Here is a 26,978-nt window from a genome sequence, read left to right on the forward strand (position 1 = left end):
ACTTGCTATCACCCAAGGGCAGGAAGCAAAGTATAGCCAGACAAAAGGTACTGACAGCGGGTCTGACTCCTAGGCACAGACCTCAAGGGACGTGGGTGTAAGGGTGTAGGCCCACCACAGGAGAAGAAGGTTCAGGGACAAGTCACCTAGGAGCACCTAAGAGGGGTCTGCACCACTGGGCTTAGACCAGCACATAGCGCTCTCTAAAGAGCTAAGCTTTCATCTGAATCTACCACCAAAACCTTTGAAGCAGGACAACAATGGGCTCCCAAATAGGTCAAGTTCACATCCAGATGGTCTAGGAACAGGTAAGCTTCAGAAAAGACAAGGGTCCCACTGTTCAAGGGTGGAACAACTCTCTTACTTGCAAAGGTGAAATGATTTCTACCATCTTGGGTTTGCCACTTATTGGGAAGCTCAGAGCTTATGAGCAATGTCTCTTACTCTGAATAGATCTATGTTGGCGTTTGTTTTTGTTTTTCTGGTACCAGGACTGAGGTTTGAATTCAAGTTGCTCTCACTTGGCTTTTTCACTCAAGGATGGTACTCTACCACCTGAGCCATGCCTCTGCTTCTGCTTTTTACTGGTTAACTGAGATCCAACTAAGTGTGATCTTCAGATCTCAGCCTTGTGAGCAGCCAGGATTATAGGTGTGAGCCACCAGGGCCTGGATATACTGGCTTTTGTTGATGGTTTCAAATCTATCAAAAGAGTCAACTGCTTCTTTCCTCTGCTGATTTGATTTTGTCCAAGCAGGGTGGGAAAGGGAGAGGGAAGGTGTATCACCTATTCTTATGGAGGAGGACAGAACTCAGCAAAGAGGACTGATAAATAAGATAAGATCCGAAACTGGAAGCGACACTGTGGACCTCTCCGTGTGACAATCCAAGTATTTAAAATTGATAATTAGTGGGGAAGAGGGGTCCTGTGAAGACAGCTTGCTCCCGAATGCAGTAAGCTGAGCAGGGATATAGAAAATAAAAGACTTTGTTAGAACCCTTGATCCATCCTTACCTGAAGCTAACAGTCTCCATGATCTTTCCAGTTAACATGAATCAAGGAAATTCCCTTTTGTTACTTAAGCAAGTAAGAGTTGGGCTTTTATTACATGCAACCAAAGAGATTCTAGGGGAGATCCAATCCCAGAAAACGGAGCTGAGAGTACCAAGCACTCACCTATATGTTGAGCACAGGTGTCACAATATTCTGCATACAAGGACTCGAAGCAGTGGCAACAGTAGGGCCGCCCCTCCTTCATGATGTAGCGCTGGCCGCCCAGCACGGTCTCGCACTCGAAGCAGCAGAAGTGTTTCATGTGCCAGTGTCGCCCCTCAGCCTCAGTACACTCGTCAGCAAAGATGATCTGTAGAGAGGAAGCCAGGTGGTGAGTGTCTGAAAGCAGGCTACCGTAGACACACCTCAAAGGAGGGAAAACTACCCTAAACTAGAAGCAAAAAAAGCAAGTCTTGCCCACAGTGCTGAAGCAAAAGCCTGTATGTAGATGTTTATTTTACTGCTACGGTAGCTCTGATGTTTGCACCTGCCTGAAACAAATTAAAGATGGCACCAGGGAGGAGCTCAGCTACATTTAAATAAGAGAAAGAGAACTCTACAAACTAGAAAGCAGGACAAGGGAGAGACAGGTCACGTGCACACTGGACTCAGTATTTTCTAAAGTGGGAAATGTCTTATCAACACCTGAAGCGCTAGCTTTTCCTTTAGAACACAGTGTATGGTCCATACATGATAATACCAAGCAAAAGAAGGAGTCACCATGTCCACTCTTACTCCCATGATTATATTCTACACCCCTCCCCCGTGTCTCACAATGAGTCATGCTCATTTATAGTGCTATCTGGCGCTCACAAGTGTTCATGTTTCAACTTCTAATATATAGAGTTGTTTTCAACTTTAAGGCACAGATTTCAAAACACAGTACAAAGCTATAATAATCAGTGTGGTGTGGTAATGGGGTATAGATAAGGACTGAGGTATAGTCTTAACAACAGAATTCATAGCCTAGGACTAAATCCATTCATAACAATCCACTGATTATCAAGAAGAGTGCAGCATACAATCCAGGGGAAAATAGTCTAAAACAAATGGGGCTGGGACAAAAGGAAGTCTCATGTAAAAAGAATCAATTTGGGGGGCTGGGAACGTGGCTCACTGGTAGAGCGCTTGTCTTGCATGCATGAAGCCCTGGGTTCGATTCCTCAGCACCACGTAAGCAAAAAGAAAAAAGCCAGAAGAGGCACTATGGCTCAAGTGGTAGAGCGCTAGCCTTGAGCTGAAGAGCTGAGGGACAGCACCTAGGCCCAGAGTTCAGGCTCCATGACTGGATGCCTCCCCCCAAAAAAGAATCAATTTGGAGCCAGGTATCAGCAGCTCATGCCTATAATATTATTTGTTCAGAAAGTTAGATCCAGGGAATAGTAGTCTGAAGCTAGCCTGGGCTGAAGAGTCTACTAGATTACATCTCCAAGTAAAAACACAGACTGAGGTGTGGCTCAAGTGGTAGATTGCCCCTGACCAAGAATTCAAAACCCCTTATCAGAAAAAAAACAACAAATCACTCTGACTCCCTACCTCCACCATCTATAAAAACCTAACTGAAGTGAGGGTAGGTAGACAAAAGGAAAGAGGAGGAACTGGTGACTATTGTCATAATGCTCCACGTTCCTAGGTAAAGATGGAACCAGGTAACTTGAGGGGGTAGGTGAGGTAGGGATAAATTAGGAGTGGGGGGGGGAGACTGAAGGGAAGATGCTGATCAAGATGCATTGTACTGGGCTGGGAAGGTGGCTCAGTGGTAGAGTGCTTGTCTTGCATGCTTGAGGCCCTGGGTTCGATTCCTCAGCACCACATAAGCAAAAAGAAAAAAGCTGGAAGTGGTGCTGTGGCTCAAGTGGTAGAGCGCTAGCCTTGAGCTGAAGAGCTGAGGGACAGCGCCCAGGCCCAGAGTTCAGGCCCCACGACCAGACCCCCCCCCCCCCCAAAAAAAAAAAAAAAGATGCATTGTACTCCTACACTGACATGTTAAGTTAAAACCACGCTGTGCAGCTACTTAAAAACATTTTGGTTTTTCAAAATTTAAAAACCTGAAAAAAAAAAAGATAAAAATCTTAGAAGAATATCGAGGTGTAAATCTTAGCCTTGGGGGATATCAGGAAGAGGTCCAGCATTCTCTTCTGTTTTAGCGGACATTGCACATGGAAACACCTTCTAGAGCAAGAGGCAGAGACAGATGGATGGAATATCCAGGAGTATCCCCCTGCATTTTCCCTCCAAACTTTTGAAAACAGCAAGACAATCAAATTATGCCCCATCCACTATTGTCTCTAGCCAACCAGGGCTGTGGAGGTTTGCATAGAGGTACTTGGTTCTGGATGATGAGGCCCAGGCTTTGGGCTTTGATCTAAAGCGTTTCACTGTGTATCAATGATTATTTGTTTTTTAATTTACAGAGGCCAGGCTCTGGAATAACGGGGGTAGGGGGGGGGGCTGGGGCCTCGAGGGAGTCTGACCTCATCACAGGCTGCACAGCGGGGCTTCAGGCACTCGGCGTGGTGCCGGCCGCAGTAGATCTTCCCATCCTGGTAAAAGTAGATCAAGTCCACCAGCAGCTCATTGCAGACAGTGCAGATGAAGCAGGGCGGGTGCCAGCAGACACCATGGCCGGCTCTCGAGGCAAACACGGCGATGTCTCCACCATTAATCTGCCCTCCGCACTGTGAGGAAAACAAGCATCAGCGCCATGACCGACAGCATCCCTCCATGCTGTGCAGAAGTGATTTCTGTGCCAGCCACCATGCAATCTGCTCTGTGTTCCAGGCAGGGCAGCGTTTCCCCTGCCCCTCCTCCTACATAAGATAACCAAGAAGAGAGGAAGGTGGGGCAGAAGGAGGTCTGCATAACTGCACATAGGAGCCTGGCAGGCAGGAGGCCGAGCGGCTGGGGGTGGGGGTGAGGGCAGGGAGGCTCACCCTCTCCTAGACACTCCACACTGCACGCTGATGCAATGCCAAGCTTAACACCAGGCTGGGGAGGGGCAGGCCCCAAAGAGAGGGCGAGTTTAGTGGGGCCGGGTTTAGTGGACCAAAGGAGGACTGACCACAAAACAAACCCTGTCTACCTTTAAAGCTCTTCTTTCATTTCCCTCTGCCTTTCGGGCAGGCTTTTTCATCTCTTCTCAGTTTCCCCTACCATCTCATTTTCAAACATTTCTTCTCAGAAAGAAACAAGGCAGAATCACAGATGCCTAGGTAGCTAGGGTTATAGGAGTGAGCCACCGTGCCCGGTTTATATTATTTTTCTATTTGATTCAATTTATTGTCTGCTTCTCTCCCCCCACCCCCCACCTCGTAGCTCCTCGAGAGTAAGCTCTCCTCTCCTTTGCTCATTGCTGCATCTCCAAGGCCTAGACAGGAGCCAGGCATACAGCAGGTACTTAATACATAACTGAGGGATGAATGAGAGCATGTCCAGCAATGCCTCCACCCACCCCATCCATCCTCACCTGCTCACAGATGGCCCCTGTCATGGTGACAGGGAAAGGCCTGACATTCCCACGGCCCAAATTCTCTCGTTTCCTCTGGCTGCTGAACAGCTTCAGCTCCCGCTTCTCTTCCTCGTCCAGGGAGTTGCAATATCGAACCTGAACACACAAACAATGGGGAATAGAGGGTCGTGAAGCCCACACGTTTTCTCCATCTTGGTTGCATAGCCCTTGCCTGGCATTTGTCTACCCCAGGCATGAAGCGACTTCGGTGAGTCTCCTCTGACCATGGTGCTAATGCACACCACTTACTGAAGTCTCTGAACGCTGGAGCTCAAGTCTTGGCCAGATTGAAGGTTCTGGAACTAGCCCACTGTCCTATGTACCATACCCAGACCCAAGTCACCAGGGGTGGCTCAGGTGCTGGTTCTCTTCCTTCCACACCTGTGTGTGTCCACGTAAATCAGTGGTGGCAAAGAATGGGTGGAGCCTAGATGCTGGTCTCCATGCAGCGGTGATCCTGTGGGGAGGCCTTGCAGGTTTACCTGGATACCAGGTACTTCTGTACACCCGGGCATTTGGGCTAGTCCTGAACTATTATTTAGGAATGCTGGTTTTAAAAGTATTTCACGTTCACAAAAAAACCTCAAAATATATTTAAGAAGAAGAAAGTATATCATGCCTACAAGTAAACAATCACCTGTAATAATTAGAAGGGGATCTTGAAATTACAGACCAAAACTACATGGCTCAAATACCACCAGGAATCCAGTGGAAGGTGGCCACTTTGCTCTCAGGGGATGCTGATGCTCCTACACGTGAAGGCTGGGATGTGTTAGAGAGCCAAGAGACACCTGCTAGCACCAGACTGAAACTTTCCCTCCCCCAGGAATGCAACGCAGCTTCAACAGGAGTAACCCTGTTATCGGTGAGAACTATTTACCGCCATGTTCTCATCCCAGCACACGGGTCTAAATCCACCTCCACCCTTCGTCTTATCTTACTCAGGAGTTAACTGGACATGAGAAAGGCCAATGGTGTTACCCAGATGACCGATCATCACAAAGCTGGCTACAAGAAAACCTAATATCCTAGTTTGGAAACCAGGGCAACTGTATCTACCAAAATGGTCTTATCTGGGACAAAAAAAAAAAATGAAAAACATATATGCTTGAACATCATTATCCTTTATCTTCAAAAAGAGCCATGCCAAATAGGCTGGTTCAGCCCACTGGGTAATAATCTGAATAAAGGTTTATCAAAAGAGCATTAATATAAAACAAATCACTAAAAGCACAAAAGAACAGTTCATACATCCCTTCCTCAAGTAAACAGAGTGTGTGTGTGTGTGTGTGTGTGTGTGTGTGTGTGTGTGTGTGTGTGTGTGTGTGTGTGTTTAAGGAAAAGAAAAAGGAAAGAAATCTCCATGGGAATGTTCCAGAAAGGGAACACAAGGTTCCCCCAATGGTATTTTATGGGCCTGCTTTTGAAGACATAAAGCTCCATTTTTTACTTCCAAATTAGTGAACCAGGCATCAGGTTATAATGCCTGCCCTTAGCTTGAAAAGAGAAAACATTATTTACATTTGTTTAATGATGTCAGAAACAAGCAACAGGAAAGAGCTCTCTTTCTACGGAGTTGTTTCCATTTTTATAATTGTATAAGCTTCGACCTTGATTACTCATATTCATTCTTCTTTTTTTCAGTGCTGGGGATCTAACCTCAGGTCCTGTGCATGCTAGGTAAGTACTCTACAACTGAGCTACACTCCCAGCCCCTCAAATTTATTTTTCAGGCTTTTATATTATCACTTTTTATTCAAATGTGGGAAGACATTCTACGTAGCACTCACTCGTTTTATTGGGATCCAGCCTATGGGTGGAGGAAGCTGGTGTTCAGCTCTTTAAAGGTGGATTATTTTCCCATTCCATTAAAAAATTTTTTTGGTGTGCCAGTACAGTCTTGAACTCAGAGCCTGGACACTGCACCGTAGCTATTCACTCAAGGCTAGAATTATACTGCTTGAGCCACAGCTCCGATTACAATGTTTTTGCAGGTTAATTGGAGATCAGCATCTCACAGACTTTCCTGTCCATTCTGGCTGCAAACCTTGAGCCTCAGATTCCAACCTCTCAAGTAATTAGGCTTCCAGGAGTAAGCCATGAGCACCGGGCTGCACTTTTATTTTAACTGCAGTCAGAGTTAAAGAGTTCAATCTGACAAAATTCCTTATTTTTTTTTAACCAGATACCTAAAAATTAATTGCCAGCATACACTCCTGACCCCTCCCAGCATGCTCTTCTAAAAAGCAGGTTTACAAATTCCCCTTTGAGATCAATGTGAACTCAAGGGTAAGAAGGACCTGCCTTCAGGGCTGTGCTTCTGGCTTCAGACACTAAGACAGCCCGCGAACCAGCCAAACTTTGAAAAGTACAACTGAGGACTCTCATGAGAGCCAGGCTTCACTGTGACAAAAAGTTACAGATGTGGAAAGTTACAGAGCTGCACATCTAACTCCTGCAGCCTGGCGTGCAAAACTTGTATCCACTCATTGACTATGAAATGATGCTGACAATTCTACTGCATTGTTGCGGGGCCTGAAATGGCCCAAGGAGCCCCAGTCTTCTTTCCAACACAGGCAGGCAGCCATCAGGTGCATTCTTTGTCAAGTCAGAACACCAGAATGCAAGCTTTTACAACTGAAGAGCTCCGATGACCACAAATAGCCAGCCTCAGAGACACATCCAGGCCAGAATTAAGCTTCTATTTTGGCAACACGCATATAGCAAGTGCTGGTCAGTTCCTTTAGGCTCTAATTAAGGAAGCAACCCCCTAAAAAGAAATCAGCAGAGGGAGCTTTCCACAATCTCACTGATGATGGCCTTGATGATGAAAAAGAAGATTCTGATGATCTCAGCCCCCCTCCAGCCTCTTACCTCATTGTCATGTGGCGGGAGCTGGTGTAGGAGCTGCTTGATTCGCAGCTTCTCTCCAGGACTGTTGACATAGGGGACTTTCTCTTCGGGGAGGCAGCTGTAGTACTGGTGTACCTGAGGGATGGAACAGAGACAGCACTTACCCATTATTCACCACGATGCCAGCCACCACTTCCCCTCTGGAGGAGAAGTTGGGCAGGCAGGAGGCAGGCACTTCCGCTGTCCCCTGACCCTTCATGAGGCTCAAGAGCCGAACTCCCCTGCGATACACTGAGAGGCTCAGCTCAGGCAGAGGTAAGCCCCAAAGGAAGGCTTTCCCCTTCTGGAGGGGGGGGGGGGGAGAGCCAGCAAGTGTCCCAGCAAAAGAAGAATTCAACCAATCTGCAGGTGAAGCCAGAAGGTAAGGTGCGCTCGGCAGCCTCTCCAAGTGTCGCTTTACCATTTTCTGTGTGTCTCCTGGGCGGCACCTCCCTGGCTGAGGGATATGTCAGCGCCTGTCTGGGCACCGCAGTCAAAAGCTGTCTCTGGCACTCACCAACTCCTAGGTATCTCAGCCTCCACCTACGGTAAAAGCCCTCCAGGTTTTGAGCCACTCATGAGACAGGCAGCAGTTGACATCCACCCAAAAGAGACCCGATGTGGGGTGCAATGTGTGTCACTGGACAATGTCATTCACACCAGGACCTCCTCACATCTTTTAACATTCCTGAGGGTGACAGTTTATTAGAGCATACTCCTGCATTCATTTCTAACCATTGGGGAAAGCACCAAACATGTAAGCTACCCTGAGAGAAGAAAGCAGGCATTCTACCGTCTAACCACATGTAAAACAAGGGCAAGAGAAACCTGACCAGAGAGAAGGCATACTATCATATAACACAACAACTATAACATAAAAAAATAAATACAACCAACATTCCCAATGGCAGCAGCACAGAGAACATTCTGGAAAAGGCTTCCAAGAACTTCCATGCAGCAGAATCACCAGCTCTTGAGAATCAAGACCCTCATGTCCCAAGCCAGGAAAGACAGCAACAGGGGCTCCACCTCCGCAGTTCACCATTCCCTCTGCTTTAAGTCCTTTGCCTGTACGGGACCTTGGGTATGAATGCATGTTCTGGGAATGCTGGGGTGAAGAGTTGCGAAATTCTCTCCTTTGATCTCCAGAGATCAAGTCATGAGTGTTAGCACTGAGCTCCAAGAAAAAGAAAAAGGCTTGCAATGACAGGGACTTTGAAAGAGAGAGAGAGAGAGAGAGAGAGAGACAGACAGACAGACAGACAGACAGACAGCCTACCTTCACTTTCCTAACCAAGGATGGGATGGGAACCGGTTACCATCATGAGCCTATTGTCCTGCAAATCACATCCCCAAACAATCACAAACAGAGCTCTCCTCACAGACTGCTGGCTCTTAGCAGGAAGGCTGGGCTGCTGTCAGCCCTTCCTCCAGGTACCTGGCAGACTGCCACGTCCTGGGACAGGAAGGAATGGTTCTGGGTTTTGAAGGCAGTTTCTAGACTGCCTGCATGCCTAAGAAAAGATAACAGCCCACATCAGAAGTTAGCTTGGCATTAGAACTGGCAACTCCCTGTCGGACGAGCAGGACATTCCAGGAATTTGTCGGAGAGTCTCTGTGCTGTACTGTACGCCTCACGTGGGCCAGGTATCAGAAAGCAAGTCCAGTCTCTGTGTCTTAGGAAATGAGTTTTGCCTTGTAAGTTAGAATGGTTGCTTGTAAAAAGCTTTGGTCTATTTGAACTTGGAATGGTGGTCTGTGCCTATAATCCCAGAATTTGGGAGGGAGAAGCACAAGCAAGTTCTAGTCCAGCCTGAGCTATGCAGTGGGACAGTGTCTCAAAAGGTGGCGGAGATGCCATGACCTGAGATCAGCTGTCATTCTACGCCTTCCATTGTAGTCCTGCGCACCAGGGCTAATTGCTAATGTGATGGTTAACCACTAGGTTGCTTTAAAACACAGGGCTGAATTGAAGCTTGCCTGACCGTCTTCTGGATGGCTGCTCATTGCACTCCCAGCCCTCTCTTCACTGCCCAGAGTGGCCACCTCTGAGGGCCCTTCTCAGGCAGCCCCTTGAGCCAAGCCTGCTATGCCCCGGTGCCCCATCATTAGGTTCCTGAGCAAATTACACAATGGCTTAGAGCACCCACCATAGGACGGAGGGGACTACTCCAAAGCAGAGATGAAGCATGTGGGCCTCAAGTTCAACGAGCACTGTTAAATGTCGAATAATCCTACAGCTTTGCAGCCTGGCCACATCCCATTGAGATAATCAGGTGGCCCCTGGACTTCCTTCCAGTTTAAGTTGTATAGCAGCATTGTTTGTATGTAAATAAGACCCAACCCTAGGCTCTGGGAGCCATGTCTTATCCCAAGGAAGAAAAATAGGTGGCAAGGAGTGTGTGTGTCTGTGTGTGTGTCTGTGTGTGTGTCTGTGTGTGTGTGTGTGTCTGTGTGTGTGTGTGTCTGTGTGTCTGTGTGTGTGTCTGTGTGTGTCTGTGTGTTTTCTCAAGGAACCCAGTAGCCTTGAGGAAGTAGAAGCCGAGGTATAAACTGACTAGGACCTGCTTTCTCAATCTCTCTGGTCCCAGGGTCCCCTAACCTCAGCTGTATTCTCTCTCTCTGAAGATCTGCTCCCTGGCTTCTCAAAGCCAAAGGCTTCCCTCAGCACCGGTGTTGAAAGTGCTTCAGTTCAAGTCTAGTGACTTGCTCCTCTCAGTTCTCTCAGTGGTCTGGAGTTAGCCCTTCTTGGGCTGGGTCCATATCCACTGATGGGACAGAAGAAGGTGCATGCATCCCAACACTGGAGGGCAGGGGGATTCTAACATGACACGTCAGCAATGATAGAGCTGGCTCAGGTACAGAACTGGCGATGGATGCTTAGAAATGTGAGTGCCCGGATGCTGGGACAAACAACCCTGAGACAGACTGATGTTGATAGATGGCTGCCCAGGTTCTGAGTGCATGGTTTCTTGGCTCTGTCATTTGGGGCTTGTAACAAAGCTCGACATCACAGAGGCAAGGAGCAGGTGGCAGAGCAACGCTGCTCACCTCTTGGTGGCCCAGAAGGCAGACACAGAGAGAAATGGGGGGGAGGGAGGGATAAGAGAGGAGGGAAGGAGAGAGGGAGGGAGGGAGACAGAGATGGAGAGAAGAAGAGGAGGAAGGAGAGGGAGACTCTGGATTCCCAATATCTCCCTCAAGGGCTCACCCCCTCCCCACCTCATGACCTCACTTCCTCCCATTAGGCTCCACCTCCTAAGAGTTCAACCACCCATCAACTGTGATGCACACTGTTGACCCAACTCTTAGCACATAGCCACTGGGGGAGAGGGGGCGCTATTTCCAAACCCTAACAGTATTCTGAGCTCTGTCCCCAAGCCCAAATTCTTGGACTCTCCACAGAGGCAGTGATCACTTCCTCGCAGCACAGGTCTCTCTATCCTGAACAGAAGTCAAGCCTACTGATCACCACCTGAAACGTATTTCTACCTAGTCTTTGCCACTCATTCCTCCAGTGAAGAATGCGCTCCAACATGTGCTTCTAAGGGAACTCATCATTTAATGGATGACTTAAGAACTCCCTTCCTGGGACGCCCCCATGCGCAAGCATCTGCTTACATCACAGAGCACCCTCTCATGGCTGACACGCGCTTGTGCTGAGGAAGGAGGGTGAGTTAGCTCCTCATGAATGGCTTCCAGGCCGCAGTGGAGCCAGTCTAAGCCCTTTACTCTTAATGTCAGAGCTTCAACATCTCCCGGGGGATTTCCCACGCTTGTCACTGAATCAAGACGGCAAGAAACAGAAGGGCGTGAGGGAGACCCGGCGCTCCAGCGTTTCCCAGTCCCATGAGCCCAGACACGGGAGGGCCACAGGCATGCTCCTCCACTTGGCTATTCCCAAGTAAAGGCTGTGATTCTGCCCTGGGTGAAGTCTGACTGGGTACACATCCCCGAACAATTTACTGTGTTATTTAGAACACCATAAACTGGCTTATGAACACGAAATAGCCGCAGGCCTTTATTGAAGGGGTTGTTCCCTAACAGGGCGGCTTGGAAGGACTTCAGTCCGTGTCAGATTGTCAGAACTCCAGTCGGTGTGCAAACACTCTCCGAAGCACGGCCTCACCCTACTAGAGACCTGTGCCTGCAAGGAGGAGGTGCAGGTCTGACAGCGTGTCTGCCTGGGCAAGGGAAGGGAGGTAGCCAGCTACTGACTGCTTGTGGCAGAAAGGCAGGCTGTCAAAAAGTGCGTGAGCCGGGTGCTGATGGCTCAAGCCTATAATCCTCGCTACTCAAGAGGCTGAGATCTGAGGATCGTGGTTGGAAGGCAACCTGGGCAGGAAAGTCTGTGAGACTCTGATCTCTAAATGAACCACCAAAAAGCTAGAAATGGAGCTGTGGCTCAAGTGGTAGAGTGCCAGCCTTGAGCTATTAAATCACTCAGAGACAGCACCCAAGCCTTGATTCCACTCCCCTTGCCCCCAAATACAATAAGAACTGTGAGAAGCACATCTGTTTGTGCAGTGGTTATCCCCTTTAGCTTGTAGTAGCATTCCCTGGAAGGCTTGTTACAACACAGATTTCCAATCCCGTCGGCCGGGGATGGAGCTCCCTGATTGGCATGTGTAGCCATTCTTAGGGTGCTGCTTGGGTCCACAGACATCCACTTTGGAGAGTTTTTCAGCTAGCCAACTATTTTCATCTCAGAAAGTATGATGGGCTTACCACGTTTCCCAAGAAATCTAGGAAATTCAAAGGAAGGCCCCTGCCTACCTGTTTGGGTGTCTCCTCCCACAATTAGACAGTTAGACAGATTCCACTGACCCAGGCCACCAAGGAGAGTTCAAAGAGCAAAGCTTTTCTCCTTGCAGCAGGCACCCAACAGACACTGTCCGACGCCCTGGGCTGATCTCGGCAGCCATGGCTACCCACTACATGAAGAAAAGGGTCATGAACCATTTATTTACTGAGTGGCTCCCAGGCTGGAAGTGGTTTTCTATGCAGTATTTCACTCTCACACACCCTGTGGTACCCAAGAGGCAGGTGTGCTTTATACTTGACGGATTGAATATCACAGAGGTGAACTGTAACTGCCTTCCTTCCTCCCCCATTGCCCCTCTGCTCTTAGTGGATTCTTGGTTTTTGTTAAGAAAGAAAGACCAGCAGCTAGATGGGCAGAGAGACACAGAGAGACAGAGAGAGACAGAGAGAGAGACAGAGAGAGGGAGAGAGAGAGAGAGAGAGAGAGAGAGAGAGAAATCCTAGATATAATAAGACATTCTCAATATACTGGCATGGCTGACCACAGAAATGAGTATGTTTTCCACATGTGGCTGCCCACAGTGAAGTTTTCCCACAATGCCATGCAAACACTGATGATAGGGGGTGTGGCAGAAATGACTGCCCATCTGGCTTCCATGTCTTTTTCTTCTTCAACAAGAATACTGTGGCTTGCTGGGTGCCAGCGGCTCACGCCTGTAATCCTAGCTACTCAAGAGGCTGAGATCTAAGGACCGCGGTTCAAAGCCAGACCAGGCAGAAAAGTCCGTGAGACACTTATCTCCAATAAGCCACTCAGAAAACCAGAAGTGGTGCTGTGGCTCAAGAGGTAGAGCGTGTACCTTGAGCTGAAGAGCTGAGGGACAGAGCCCAAGTCCAGCGTTCAAGCCCCATGACTGACCTCCTCCCCCAAAAAAAGAATACTGTGGCTTTATGAATGTATCAATATGCCTAAGCACCCCTCCCCAGGAGCAAAATGTGGTCATGTGAATACATGCTGGCCAACGATGTGTGATGGGTGTGAGCCGAGGGAGAATGCTTTTCAAGGGGGCCAGGAAAGCTGGCAACAGTCCCTTCTGACCGTTCTGCCTCCTTCCTGCTTTCTGTCTGAAAGGTAAACAGAATGGCTGGAGCGCCAGCAGCCACTCTGTATCATGAAGCAACCTCAATGATGGAATTAATGGGTTAAGAACGGTACAACACAAAGTTAAGTGCCTAGATTTTTAAAATAATACCATGGAACTACCATACATACTCTGGATTGCCCACCTCTAAACTTCTCCTTGCCCCCCACTTCCCCAGAAATAAACGACTTCTTTATTTTGCATTCTCTAGGAAATGAATGCAATTCCCAAAAGATGCCGTTGTAACAGCCATTAAACATTAGCATGTGCCACAGTCGTCTGGATTTAAAAACAGGAAAAAGAAAAATCCAGGTTTGAAGGGAAGACCGATGTGACTTCTCAGGGGAAACAGGGGAGACTCCTGGGGCGGGAGCTGTGATGTGGACCAGCACTTCAGCGGGGGAAACAAAGGCCCCGTCAAGACGCAGCAGCCGTGAATACCGGCTCCTTGCTGCAGTGGGTCTAGCCTGGGCCTGGGCCAGCACCTGTCCGAGTTTCATTAAGCAGGAATGGGAGAGAAGAGATGTTTCGTGGAATCTACGGAGACATCCACCACCTCTGTCTCCTTCTCGTCTCTCCTGGAGACTCAGGCTGTAACTTTAATTGCTTTACTCAGGAAGTCATTTAGGAAAGGCTGTAATACCCAGTTGCTTGCTTTAATGTCTCTGCATGCTTCCCCTCCCACAGGGCTGCCATCAGCAGGGGAAGGGAAAGCTCGCTGCGGGCATTTCCAGAGACCGATCTTTCCCCTTTCTTTCTTCTGCCCACCCAGATGCCTCATGCGGCAGCCAATCTTGTCAGAGGAAAGGCTTGGAGCATAACCAGAGTCCAGAACATAACCTACCAGTCCGTCCTAGCCTAAGTGCCCACTCACACTTCTGCCCCAGCTACTGCTTGTCTCTGTGTCCACTTTTGTGCCGCTGTGGCTGAGGCTCTGTGCAGCACAAGTTTGAAGATTAAGCACCGGTGCAGTCATTACTCTGTCAAGCCTTCTCCCACTCCCCCTCTTTCAAGGCCAGCATCCTCATGGTGGCATCTTGACCCTTTCCTGATGCTGGCTGACCCCCAGCCCTACCACATTCCTTTTGTTCAAGTCTCCAGCTCATGATGGCCTTTTCAATACTTCTACCTCAGGGCCTTTGCACAAGCCATTCCCTTTGCTTGGCATGTTCATCTGCCAGCTACCTCCACAGCACCTACCCTCACTTCTTCTAGTCTTTGCTAAACGGTTACCTCTGTAGCTAGGACTTCCCTGGCTGTCCTGCTTTTCCCATGATCTCTAGCCCTCTCAGGATATCTGGCGATTTGTGGTTATGACAGCTGGGGAAGGGATTGGATGATCACTTAGTGGGTGGAGGCTGGGGATGTCGATAAGCACCCTCCAATGCCAAGATCACCCTCACCATGTCCCATCAAATGTCTGCCAGAGTCCATAAGCCTCTAACGTGTGTTTCTTCAAAGCACGGAGTAGTGGTGACTCTGGGCCGTGTGGGGTGTGGCTGTGTGCCTCTTCCCCGTGGAACCTGACCACCAGGGACTGCGCCCACTCCGTACGTACCCCCAGAGGAGTCTGCCTGGACAACATGCCGTGTTCCAGCCTGGGCCTCTCTGGGTGACATCCAACCATGGAGACAAACACATACAGTAAGGAAATAAAATAACGGGAAAAAAAAACCCATTCTATCCAAAGTACTTGCTTTTTCTCCAAAATGAGTGGGAGAGGGTGGAAGGGATGCTAAGGTTGTTACAGATGCAATATGTCTTCCAGAGGAAGACACACAAACATCGGTAAGCCAGAGACTGACTTAGAAGTTACCACTGCTCAGACACAGGAAAGAAAACACTCACATTATGTCCTAAGCAGGTGCCTCAAGTCAAAGCCCATGTGAGCAACTCTGTGGACTGGCTCGGGGGTGGGGGTGGGGGTGGGGGGGTGGGGGTGGGGGTGAGGGTGGGGTGGGGGTGGGGGTGGGGATGAGGATGGGGGTGGGGGTGGGGGTGGGGTGGGGATGAGGATGGGGGTGGGGTGGGGGGGATGGGGGTGGGGGTGGGGTGGGGGTGGGTGGGGGTGGGGTGGGGTGGGGATGAGGATGGGGGTGGGGTGGGGTGGGGATGAGGATGGGGGTGGGGTGGGGGGGATGGGGGTGGGGTGGGGGGGATGGGGGTGGGGGTGGGGGTGGGGTGGGGGTGGGGATGAGGATGGGGGTGGGGGTGGGGTAGGGGTGGGGATGAGGATGGGGTGGGGGTGGGGTGGGGGGGGTGGGGGTGGGGGTGGGGATGAGGGTGGGGGTGGGGATGGGGGTGGGGGTGGGGTGGGGGAGGGGATGAGGATGGGGGTGGAGGTGGGGGTGGGGGTGGGGTGGGGGAGGGGATGAGGATGGGGGTGGAGGTGGGGGTGGGGGTGGGGATGGGGGTGGGGGTGGAGGTGGGGTGGGGGTGGGGGTGGGGATGAGGATGGGGTGGGGGTGGGGGTGGGGGTGGGGATGGGGGTGGGGTGGGGGTGGGGGTGGGGATGGGGGTGGGGTGGGGGTGGGGGTGGGGTAGGGGTGGGGATGAGGATGGGGGTGGGGGTGGGGATGGGGGTGGGGTGGGGGTGGGGGTGTCCGGGCTCTTCTCTCCAGCCTGTCCCGATTTCTTTTTATTTATACTACTAAACCTCAACGTTTACTTAGAAAATAGTTTCCATTTAGTGTGGAGCATTATTATCTGGCAGTTATTTATTTTACCTTGACTTTAAGAAGAGGTTGCAGAGAGGAAGAAGTGCTGAGAGTTTGAAAGCTTTGGGGTGGGGAAAGGAAAGCGGCCATTAACCAAAAGCTTTTCTCACCCTTATCTGCCCGAGGTCTACATCCTTGCACCTCTGCCCCCTTTAAGATTCCTTGCGTGGAAAGGCCGCAGCCTCCTACAGAGTCTCAGGGCGCAGTTCTGGACTGGAGCTGTTTAGGCTTGAACCCTAGATCCAGCAGATACCATCTATGCATGCAGACCTGGCTAGTTAGCTCATGGCCTGCAGCACCCCTTTCCCCATCTGTACAACAGGGACAGTACTGCCTGCCTGCAGGCAGAGCGGGGAGGCTCAGAGAAGGGCTGGCTGGGCAGTGGCTAGGGCCAGGTGGGGCTCTGCTTGGAGAACCAGTCTTTAAGGAGTATCATTAGGTTAGGTCTGATCTCACAGACGGAAGTCCTGATAATAAAGAGACCCGACCTCCCCCCCCCCCCCACCTCCACAGGGGCTGGGAAGGTGGCTCAGTGGTAGAGCGCTTGCCTTGTATGCATGAGGCCCTGGGTTCGATTCCTCAGCACCACAGAAGCAGAAAAAGCCGGAAGTGGCACTGTGGCTCAAATGGTAGACAGCTAGCCTTGAGTTGAAGAGCTGAGGGACAGCGCCCAGGACCAGAGTTCAGGCCCCACGACCGGCAAAATAAGTAAGTAAATAAATAAATAACGAGACCCCAGCAGTGCACAGGTATGCAAAAAAGGCCAGGCATCGAGAAGTCGGCCATGTGCAAGGCAGGAAGCTAGGCTTTGCTGAACAGGAAACAACCTCTAGGTTAAAGGCTGTTCTACTCTAGACAGTGCTCCTCAACACAGCAGACAAATGATTACAAAGCAAATGGTCAGAGACACAGACAAAAACTGCAGGAGTTCAATCAATCAGGAGCCCTGAGCCAGTGACTCATACCTGTGATCCTCACTATTGAGGAGGCTGAGATCCAGAGGACCATGGTTTGAGGCTGGTCCAGATAGAAAAGTCTACTATATGCCATCTTCAATTAGTCAGCAAGAAGCTAGGCTGAAGGTGTGGTTCAAGGGGCAGCCATGAGCAAGTATAAAGTTTCAGCTTCAAACCCAAATACTTCCCAAAAGAATTTCAATCAAACAATAAGTCAAGTCCACATTCCATCACTTGCCAGCCACCAACATGCCTGAGGGCTGGGGAGAGACACTAGGCAACACACTACACTGTTCTAGGCCACAACTGTCCACCAGTCAGGGGCAGAGATGGCACTCAAATCTGCTAATATCACTAGGAAAGGACAGATTTTAAAGATCACCTTGGCCCTTAACAAAGTCTTCCTTTTTTTGGTGGTACTGGGATTTGACCTCAGAGCCTTGTGTTTCCTAGGCTGTGCTCTACCACTTGGACCATGCAAGCAGAGCATTACATCTTTTCCTTAGAAACATGTGACATGGCATCTTTCTGTGTGATTTCAGTTTCTGCTATTGATTCCACATTTCAAGGAGTCAAAGAACAGGATATCTAGGATTCTTTCTTCAAGCTTCAATTCCTACTAAATCCACTGGGTACTAACGCCTACCTTAGAGTCTTCATCATGAAAGCCATGTGTTGGGATGGGAACTGTATTGATCATGGAGGGCATCTGTGGGAACTCCAAAGAGGGGGGAGATCAAGGACTCTATCTGGCAATGTATACACTTTGAATACATCACACAGTGAAGGCCAGATAAGCGGACTCACATTTGGCCGACATTCTCCCAGGGGTCTATGGGAGTGAAGTTAACCTGTCCAGGTTCTTTTTCCAACAGAGGCCATGATGACTATAGAAAAACTATTTCAGTTACTTATTATTATTGTTGTTGTTGTTATTGTTATTATTATTTTGTACTGGTGGTGAGGCTTGAACTCGGGGCCTCACATTCTCAACTTGACGTTTCCACTCAAGGCTAGCTCTCCACCATATGAGCCACACCTCTGCTTCCAGCATTTGGGTGGTTAAATGGAAGATAATCTCACTGACTTTTCTGACAGGCTGGTTTTGAACCAGGATCCTAGATCTCAGTCTTTGGAGTAGCCAGGATAACAGGTGTGCACTACAAGCACCTGCTATATTATCATCTGTTACATATTTTTTTTTTACTTAGTGGTTAAATACTCAGCACATTTGGCTTACCATTTTAGCCTTTTTTTGGGAGGGGTTGGCCATGGGGCTTGAACCCGGGGCCTGGGTGCTGTCCCTCAGCTCTTCAGCTCAAGGCTAGTGCTCTACCACTTGAGCCACAGCACCACTTCCGGTTTCCTGAGTGGTTTACCGGAGATAAGAGTCTCATGGACTTTCCTGCCTGGGCTGGCTTTGAACCATGATCCTCAGATCTCAGCCTCCTGAGTAGCTAGGATTACAGGCATGAGCCTTGGCATCTGGTCATTTTAGCCATTTTTGAGTGTGGGGTGCAGGAGCATGAAGTGCCTTCACATGTCTGCACAACCATCACCATCCTCCATCTCCAGAACCTTCTCATCCTCCCACACTGCAACACTGCACCCCTCCAACAACAGTTCCCCATCCCTCCCTCCTCCAGACTCTGGCAACAAGCTTCCTCCACCCCTTTGACAACTTGAGGGTGAGTTTTATTACATGTTAGAACCAAATGCTCTTTGGTAACACATCTCTGAGATTATGTTGCAAATCAAGGGGAAAGGCATGAGTCAGACCGTACATCCGCCCTGACATTCAAGCGCCTGGATAGGCAAGTGACAACAGAGGCGCCTGGGGAGGACACCGGCCCTCCAGCAGAGCCTGCACCCAGCAGATGGAACCGGTACCCAGCCCTTCCTACTGAGTTTCTGCAGAGACCAGTGGGATAAATCAACATCCACAAGTTGGCCACTTAGCACTTCTGATTTTCAGTCTTGGGCCATTGACTCTACATTTTACAGACCACAGAATCTTCATTATAGCGCACTTCGGCCCAGCTCATTACCAGGTTACTGATTGCTCAATGTAAGAGAAGCAACCCAATGCAGAAGCTAACCAGCCCAGCCAAGAGAGCTCAGAATCAACGGCTGCATAGAGGGAGGGCAGCCTGCAGCATCCCAGAGAGCCCATGTCTCGCGTCTTAACGCTCATGCTTACCACACTCAGCATCCAAAGCCCAGAACCTTCTCTGTGTGCTGGGCCAACACAGTGCCCAGATGTTACAGAGCAGCTTTAGTCCCAGTTTCCTGCTGGAAGCTGGTCCTTTCTCTCGGGACCCTTACGGCATTTTCTACCCTCCTTGCAATTAACTCTACTAAAAAGTGCTCCTAAACCCTTTTGGGATGCTAGTGGGAAACAGATAAAAGAAAAAAGAGTCTTTACTTCTACATTTTTGGGGGGGTGGGGGGAGGGGACACAGAACCACAAAAACAGGATGTTTCAGGATCAATTCTTACAAAGGAAGGGAGCAAACAACACAAAGGAAGTAATTTTCAAATGTTATCACAATGATATGATTTCGTCTTAAAAAGAGGCTATCTCAGACCATAACTGATGTGAGCTTGAGCACATATGATCTCAAAATCAAGCGAGGTGGCTCAAGCACACTTTTCTCCCAAGACGCGAGAAAAAAAAGCCATTGTAAGAATGTTTAACAATCATCTAAGAAAAGTGCACCACATAAGATCACTGCCATTTTAGAAGACCAAATACTGAGTACCAGGGTACTTGTTAAGCAGTCAAGCTGGGTACCAGTGGTTCATGCCTAGAATCATGGCTACTCAGGAAGCTGCAGTCTGAGGACTGTGGTTGGAAGCCAACCTAAGCAGGAAAGTCTATGAGATCCTTTTCTCCTATTAACCAACAAAAAGCTAGAAATGGGGCTGTGAGTCAAGTGGTAGAGCATTAGTCTTGAGCAACAAAAGAGCTAAGGGACAGCATCCAGGCCCTAAATTCAAACCGTAGTACTGGTGCATGAGTGCACATGTACACACATGCACACATGTGCACACACACACACACACACACACACACACACACAATCAATTGTGGAAGGAAGGTGTTAAGTACAGCAAGTACAAAGATTTTGTACTTTGCCTGGAGGGGTCTATGGTTTGAATGTGCTCCAAACTCATGCAAGGAAAACTTTATTTCCCAGTATAACCAGGAATTGGTTAGTAGGGCCTGGTGGGAGATGCAGGAAGTACAAAGGACAAAAACTGCCATCTAAGGAGCTTAGGGAAGCAGGTCCACCCTGGTCTGCCTTTCCACCTGGGATCATCCTTTCCCTTGTCTCTTTCCTTATGAGAATGCGGCAAAAATGCCCTCTTTGGTCCCTACTACACTGATCTTGGAGGTCCCAATCTCCAGGAGAGCATACGGATACATAAAGCTCACTGTCAAGTTCAGAACCAAGTTCAGAGTCCTCCATCACTGTGAAAGTAGCACATTCGCCTTCACCTGTGAGAGGTTGAACTGCTGGTCTATAGAACTTACCCAGTCTCAGGCCAGAACAGGCTGCAAAGCACTTTCTGTGGTTGGATTTAAGGACAGATCAATAGCTAATCATGCTGAGAATACAAATACCTTCTACAGTTTTCCATCAAACAAAGGACCTGAGGAAATGGGAAGCCTTTGTATGAAATAAGATAATAAGGGAAAAGGCTGAAATCCTAGCTACTTAGGAGCCAGCCCAGGCAGAAAAGTCCATGAGACTCTCCTCTCCAATTAACCACACACAAAAAAAGCTGGAAGTGGAGGTGTGACTCAAGTGGTAGAATACCAATTTTGAGCAATAAAGCTAAGGGACAGAACCTAGGCCCTGAGTTCAAGCTCCAGTACCAGCACACACACACACACACACACACACACACGCACGCACGCACGCACGCACGCACGCACGCACGCGCGCGCACGCACACACACACAGAAAAAGCCTAAGCAGAGAGAACCCTGAACCAATTATAGCCAGGTAAGCTGCAAGATGACATCTGTCAAAGAAAGTATAGCCCTTCAAGGAGGCATCAGAGCACAGGTAAATATCTACCTCCATTTGCTCCATTGGCCAGGCATCTTTGATCAGTGCACAGATGTACAACTACGTCTAACAGTCTTGAACTTGTTTCAAGCTAATAACCAGCCTATCAATGGATGTTTCTGGATGAGAAATGCAGGATCAGAGACAGCTGGAATAATTATCTTCGCTTAGCCAGATCCAATTGCTGAGTCTTAATTGATCTTCCAAACCACAGTAGCAACAACAACCAGCATCAGTGGTAGCTGAAGGCCAAATAAGGATTAGACACTACCCCCAGGAAATCTGCAGCCATGACGAAAGTAGCCAGCTAGCAGAACTGATTTTCTAGTACCATCCATCTTGATGTTGATGGATTTCTGCCCTAAATCTCCTTTTGATTGTGTATAATTAATACAAAGCAGTTCACTCTGATAGTCCTTGGCTAAAAGGCTCAGTTTCCTCTTCCTGAGGCCTCTGCCTTCCTGTTTGTTGAAGACCAACTTCATGCATTCATTCACTTCACCGGTGCATGTGACATGTAATAAACCACACGTATGTACAGGATGCACACAATTTGATATGTGATGACGTCTGTGCACATCCGTGAATGTCTCAGCATAATCAAGACCGTGAGCATTCACGAGGCCCTCAGAAGCTTTCTTCTCTGTCAGTAATCACTGGTCTGTCGGCCCTCTGTCACTGCTAGTTGGTGTGCATCTTCTACAGTTCTATATAAACAGAATCATATAGTATCTGCTGTCTTGGTCTCATCCATTCTTTCATGCAACACAGTGCTTTGAGATCTTGGCATATGTCAATAGTTCATTTCCTTTTATTGCAGAATAGTAGTTTACTATATCAATGCAACACAACTTGTTAATCCATTTACCTGGTGATGAATAGTTGGGTAATTTTCATTCTGTGTGTTTGTGTGTGTATGTGTTGCTGGGGATTGAACCCAAGGTCTTGGGCATATTGGGGAAGTACTCTACCACTTGACCCATGCACTCAGTCCTTTTGTTTTATTTTGTTTCTGGGACAGAGTTTAACTTGCCTAGGTTAGGCTTATGTTTGGAATCCTCTTGCCTTTGTCTCCTTAATAGCTAGCATTATAATCATGTATTTCCATGCCTGGCTTGTTTCCAATTTTTTTTAAAAAATAAAAACCACCATCAGATTCAAAGCATCAGTTCCTCAGGCACTGTCGCCTTGAATCCTTACAATGATACTATAGTTGTGTAAGGCTTTTCAGATGATGAAGTGAAAGCTCTCAGAGGTAAATTAACTTGATCAATATTACAGAATAGCGCAGTTGGGATTTTAACACAGAGCCAGTTAATATCAAAGCCCAAGGGCTCATGGCTCCCGCCTAGAGGGACAATTACTTAAAAGACAAAAGCCACAGAAGAGCAACACAAAGCCTGGGGTCTGGATGGACATTTTCTATCTGCCTGTAAAGTCTCAATGGAACACACCACACAAAGTAAAATAGGAAAGACTGGTTTGGGAGTTCTGGGTTCCACTGTACCTGGAAGACAGTCACCCTGAAGCCATACCTAGACTAATGGCCTGTACATAATGAATCCTTAATAGATCACTACTGACTGAATAAATGTCTGAATACTCAAACGGATGGGATGGATGGTTGGACAGACAGATGGGTAAGAGAGCTGGAGGAAGAAAGCTATTTGTTAATTTGATGGTGGAGGCATTCAACCATCCCATAAAATGACTCCAAAGATCACAGGAGTTCCAATGCAGAGGGGATCACCTTGAGAATAAATCACCCCTCAAGGCCCAGCCTCCACTCTAGGCTGCTCATAGCAGAGATGGTGTGCAGCTGTGATTTCACACAGGAAGTCCAAGTGCAAAGTCTCCTCCCCTTTAAATCCCAGAATGCATTTAATGTGAGAAGGCCGGAGCTATCTGTCTGGAGAGCAGGGAACTCCAATAGCAGGTCTCCTTCCTGTCTTTAGAAACAAGTTTTGGCTTCTCAGGGCCTCACATTCTATACCTGAGCCTTGACAAGTCCCAGCTGGTGGAAATCTAGCCACATTGCTGCTGATTTTATCTGACAGAAGCCCCATAGCCTGAGAACCCAGGTTCAAGCCCCATCTCTGACAGCTCTGTTGAAAACAAGTTTATTCACAGGCTATTTTATTGAAAGCTGTACATAGTTCTCATTACCATCCGATGACATCAGAGCATTTCTGAAGCCAAGAGAAACACAGCCGTGTTCATGTGACTGGTATTCCTGAGAACTCTGAGGAAGATTGCCTGGGGTGGGGAGGGGAGGGGAGGTCTTCTCTTGCCCAATTCTTGTCTCCTTCCCTCTCATTGCTCATGTTACCCAGAACATATTGGGGACCAGGGACAGTGGAGCTCATACTAGTAGCTGCAGCTTTGGGGATACAGAACCTGGTTCTGTAGGCATGCCTCTTGCCTCCATCATGAAATTCCATTCTGAGCTCAGCATGTGCCATTGGGGTAATGAGATGAAGACATGCTTCTACAAATGGTGGGTGAGTCTAATGATGGCTTTTATGGGGCTTTTAGTGAGGCTATTAGATGGTGCCTTCCCTCCCCAGAAAACACTCAATGGGCTGTTGCAAGATGAACCACTTTGTCATTCTTCTCTCCCTGCATACCCCCAACATCTGTCAGCCTCTGGCCCTCCTGGCACAGCCTCTGGCCCTCCTAGCTTCTCACATAGAAAGACCAGACTGTCAACAGTCTACAAGCACCTGGCAAAGTGGCTCCAGCCCAGCAATGGTGAGTCTTGGAGCATGGACAACAGAGCAAGGAAGTAGCAGCAACAGCACTCGTGATAGATTTTTAAAGTATCTTGAGTTGTCCTTTAAGAAGTGGGGCATAAGAGAGATCCAGTGCCTAAGAGCTGGCAACAATGGCATTTGTCTCTCATCCCCTACCTGTGAACCTGCTTGTATATCTTCAAGACCCAAATAATGTCAATGATAATGACAGCAGCTACCATTCTGTGAGGACCTACTATGGGTCAGCATTCTTGTGGCACGTCAGAGACATCAATCCACTTATTCTGAACATAAGCTTTTTGATTTTACAGCTAGAAAAACCAAAGCTCAGGGTGTCAAAGGTAGCGTTATCTGGCTAATTGGAGCTGGCCAGGATACAGCTCCATAGATCTCTGGCACTGCTTTTACCTCAGAGTGGTTCTCAGACTTTGGCATGCATCCAGAGCACTCCAAGGCTATGTGGGAACAGACAACAGGGTCCCACCTCAGAGTTCTGGCTCACAGGACTAGAGCAAAGCCTGAGGATCTGTGTTTCGTAACAAGTTCCCCAATGATATAGATGTGGGTATGGAGACCACATGTTGAAAACCACTGGCAGATGAGGTCTACAGAATCAGCTCTGTGCTCACCAGCGGTGGATTTAGTTGGTGAGCCTTTCAGATCTTCGGTGGATTCACAAGTAGGGGATTTTTGCTCCGTAACCACTTCACTCACAGGTGTCTGTTGAAAGGATCTGCTTGGCTATCCAATCCAAAATCAGCCAACCACAGCCCCTGGATCCTATCAACCTACTGCTTGTGCAATAAAGTTTTATTGTCACATGGCCATGTTTCCCCCCTGCCTTTTCCCTGATACAAGAAAGCTGTCCTTGAATTCTTAATCCTCCAACCGCTGCTTCCCAAGTACTAGGATTACAGGTGTACACCCTCAAACTCAGCCCATTCTTTTATCTATGTTCTACAACTGCTTTTGTAGTATAAAACCAAAGTCAAATAGTTGTTACAGTGTCTCAATCCTACGGTCCATGAAGACCAATAGATTCATTCTCTGGCTCCTGACAGAAAAAAGTGTTTCAGCCCCTTGCACAAAATCACGTGGCTGTCTTCCTTGTTTATCCCCTCACTAACACATCGCTCTTTAAATGCCTTACTTGTCGACTTCTAACCTGTCTGTATTCTGAGCAGACTGTCACCCACATAAGGGCAGGGACAATGCATTCTTGTACGTACATGTCTGTCCCCCAATGCTTACAGAAGTGCTTGGCAGGTAGCTGGCAGTCAGGATGCATTTTCTGGATAGAAGAGTGTCTTTGTGGCTATTTAGATACCTGACACTGAACCGGGAACCGGAGCGTGTGTGGAGGAAGTGGGATGACAGCAAGATAAGAGACTGCCAGGAAATAAACAAAGCCAGAACTTGATGTTGGGTAGGGCAAGAGGGAAGGCAGGGCCTGGTTGCTTCTCCAAGAGATGAGGAAATTAGACTCCTTAGTCACCAGGCCAGCCTGAGATTTAAAGAGACTTCCATTCCTAAGAATGAAAGGGCCCCGTGTAACCACAATACCCTCCTCCCAGCAGAGGCCAGGGGACCTCCTAGGATCAGATATGCTGGGTGGGACAGCCTGGAGGAGGACTGGTAGAGGGGGAAGAGCCCTGAGGCAGATAGATAGCCACTGCGGCTCTGTGCTCACCAGCTGTGGTACCTGGGTTTAGCTGGTGAGCCTTTCAGATCTTCAATGCATTCACAAGTAGGGGATTTTTGCACCTTGGGTTAAATGTGATTATCTCTTCATACAACACCAGTTTACTGAGTAGTTAATATGCACCTGACATTCTTTTAGGTTTTTGTGCACGCAGTGGTGAATGGACAAAGTGTGTCTTCTGCTCATAAACTCAGATCTTACAGGAAACAGCATAGGCAAGAAAAGGGTAGAGAGAAATAAGTGTGTGCCTGGTGCCTGCTGGCAATTCAGGATGTGAAAGATGTTCTCCGCACCTCTCTGGTCCCCTATGAATGGGGGCTCTCTGTGGTCCTATCTCCACCTACTGCAGAAACATGGAAGTGATGAATGACTGAAGCAAGCCTACCAGCGGGACTTCCCAGCCTTCAAGAGCATGGATGCTTTGGCAGAAGCTGGCTACTGAACGAACTCATTCATTTCTTCCCATATAATCCTGTGCCCTCCACATTCGCTGTACACCAAGTGGGTACTGATTTGCCCCGCAAACCAGCTCATTCCTGAGCTTCCCATGAACCTACTAATTTCTACAACCAACAGGCTCTTGTCTGTCCTGCTGTAGACTCAAAGGCCACCTGCTAAGAACGGCGGTGGGTAATCACTCAGCCCATCCCCTCCACACCTGAGCCACAGTTACAACTGCAGAATTGGCTTTAATATTCTTAAAACACATAGGACAAAGCCTGGCTAACTGCTGGACTGAGGGAAGTGTGGTTCAAGTGGTCGGGCATTGGCTTAGTCTGTATCAGGTCCTGGGTTTGATCCTAAGCACCAAAAAGAAAGACTTTACCATCACAAATACAAAGGTAATCTGGAATTATTTGATCATAGACTTACCATCTAAGCTATTAGTCTTTACCCTCCTCTCTTGACAGGTTCAATGTGGAAGGCTTTGCTTGTTCTTACCTCAACCCCAGTGCCTAGACAGTGCCTGACACATAGTAGGTATACAAATGAGCCCAAACCAACCAACCAACCCTCAATGGCCATTCCTCTGGGATAAAGTTTTCCAGTGTAGGCTTTGATTTTTGCTTAGGGAGAAAACTCCCGTGTTCTACTGCCCCAAAGCAACCAAGAGCCAGTGGAGGCAGGCCTGGAACAGGTTCCACATGGCAAAGTCAGAGGTCAAAGGAAAGAGCCACCTGCTGACCCGCTGACCCCCCCCCCCCCCACCAAAGGTGTGTACTGCATTCTTCTTTGTGGAAAGACTCTCTCTGCGCTGGCGACAGCCCCAGAGAATGCCCCAGGGGCCTCCATTCTGCCAGGCCTGGGGTGGGCATCTGTCCATCTCCCGCTGGGAAGGAAGATGGGTGGGGACACTCAGGTCTTCAACAGATAGCCCCCGAAACCAGCGTGGGCCATCACAGACTTCAGG

At 48.6% G+C, this 26,978-nt stretch overlaps 1 protein-coding gene across 1 annotated transcript in view; it reads right to left on the minus strand.

Moving 5' to 3' along the window:
* Prickle2 (prickle planar cell polarity protein 2) overlaps positions 1-26,978 on the minus strand; it is a 307,686-nt gene that overhangs the window by 36,873 nt on the left and 243,835 nt on the right. Inside the window, exons 4-7 of the mRNA XM_042680266.1 lie at positions 7,437-7,550; positions 4,521-4,658; positions 3,529-3,732; positions 1,178-1,364 (exon numbers count right to left, since the gene is read on the minus strand). Coding sequence (XP_042536200.1) covers positions 1,178-1,364; positions 3,529-3,732; positions 4,521-4,658; positions 7,437-7,550 — 643 coding nt within the window. The remainder of the gene's footprint in view (positions 1-1,177; positions 1,365-3,528; positions 3,733-4,520; positions 4,659-7,436; positions 7,551-26,978) is intronic.

Source organism: Dipodomys spectabilis, unplaced genomic scaffold (assembly GCF_019054845.1).
Source record: "Dipodomys spectabilis isolate Male_0828 unplaced genomic scaffold, ASM1905484v1 ptg000054l, whole genome shotgun sequence".
Lineage (NCBI taxonomy): Eukaryota > Metazoa > Chordata > Mammalia > Rodentia > Heteromyidae > Dipodomys > Dipodomys spectabilis.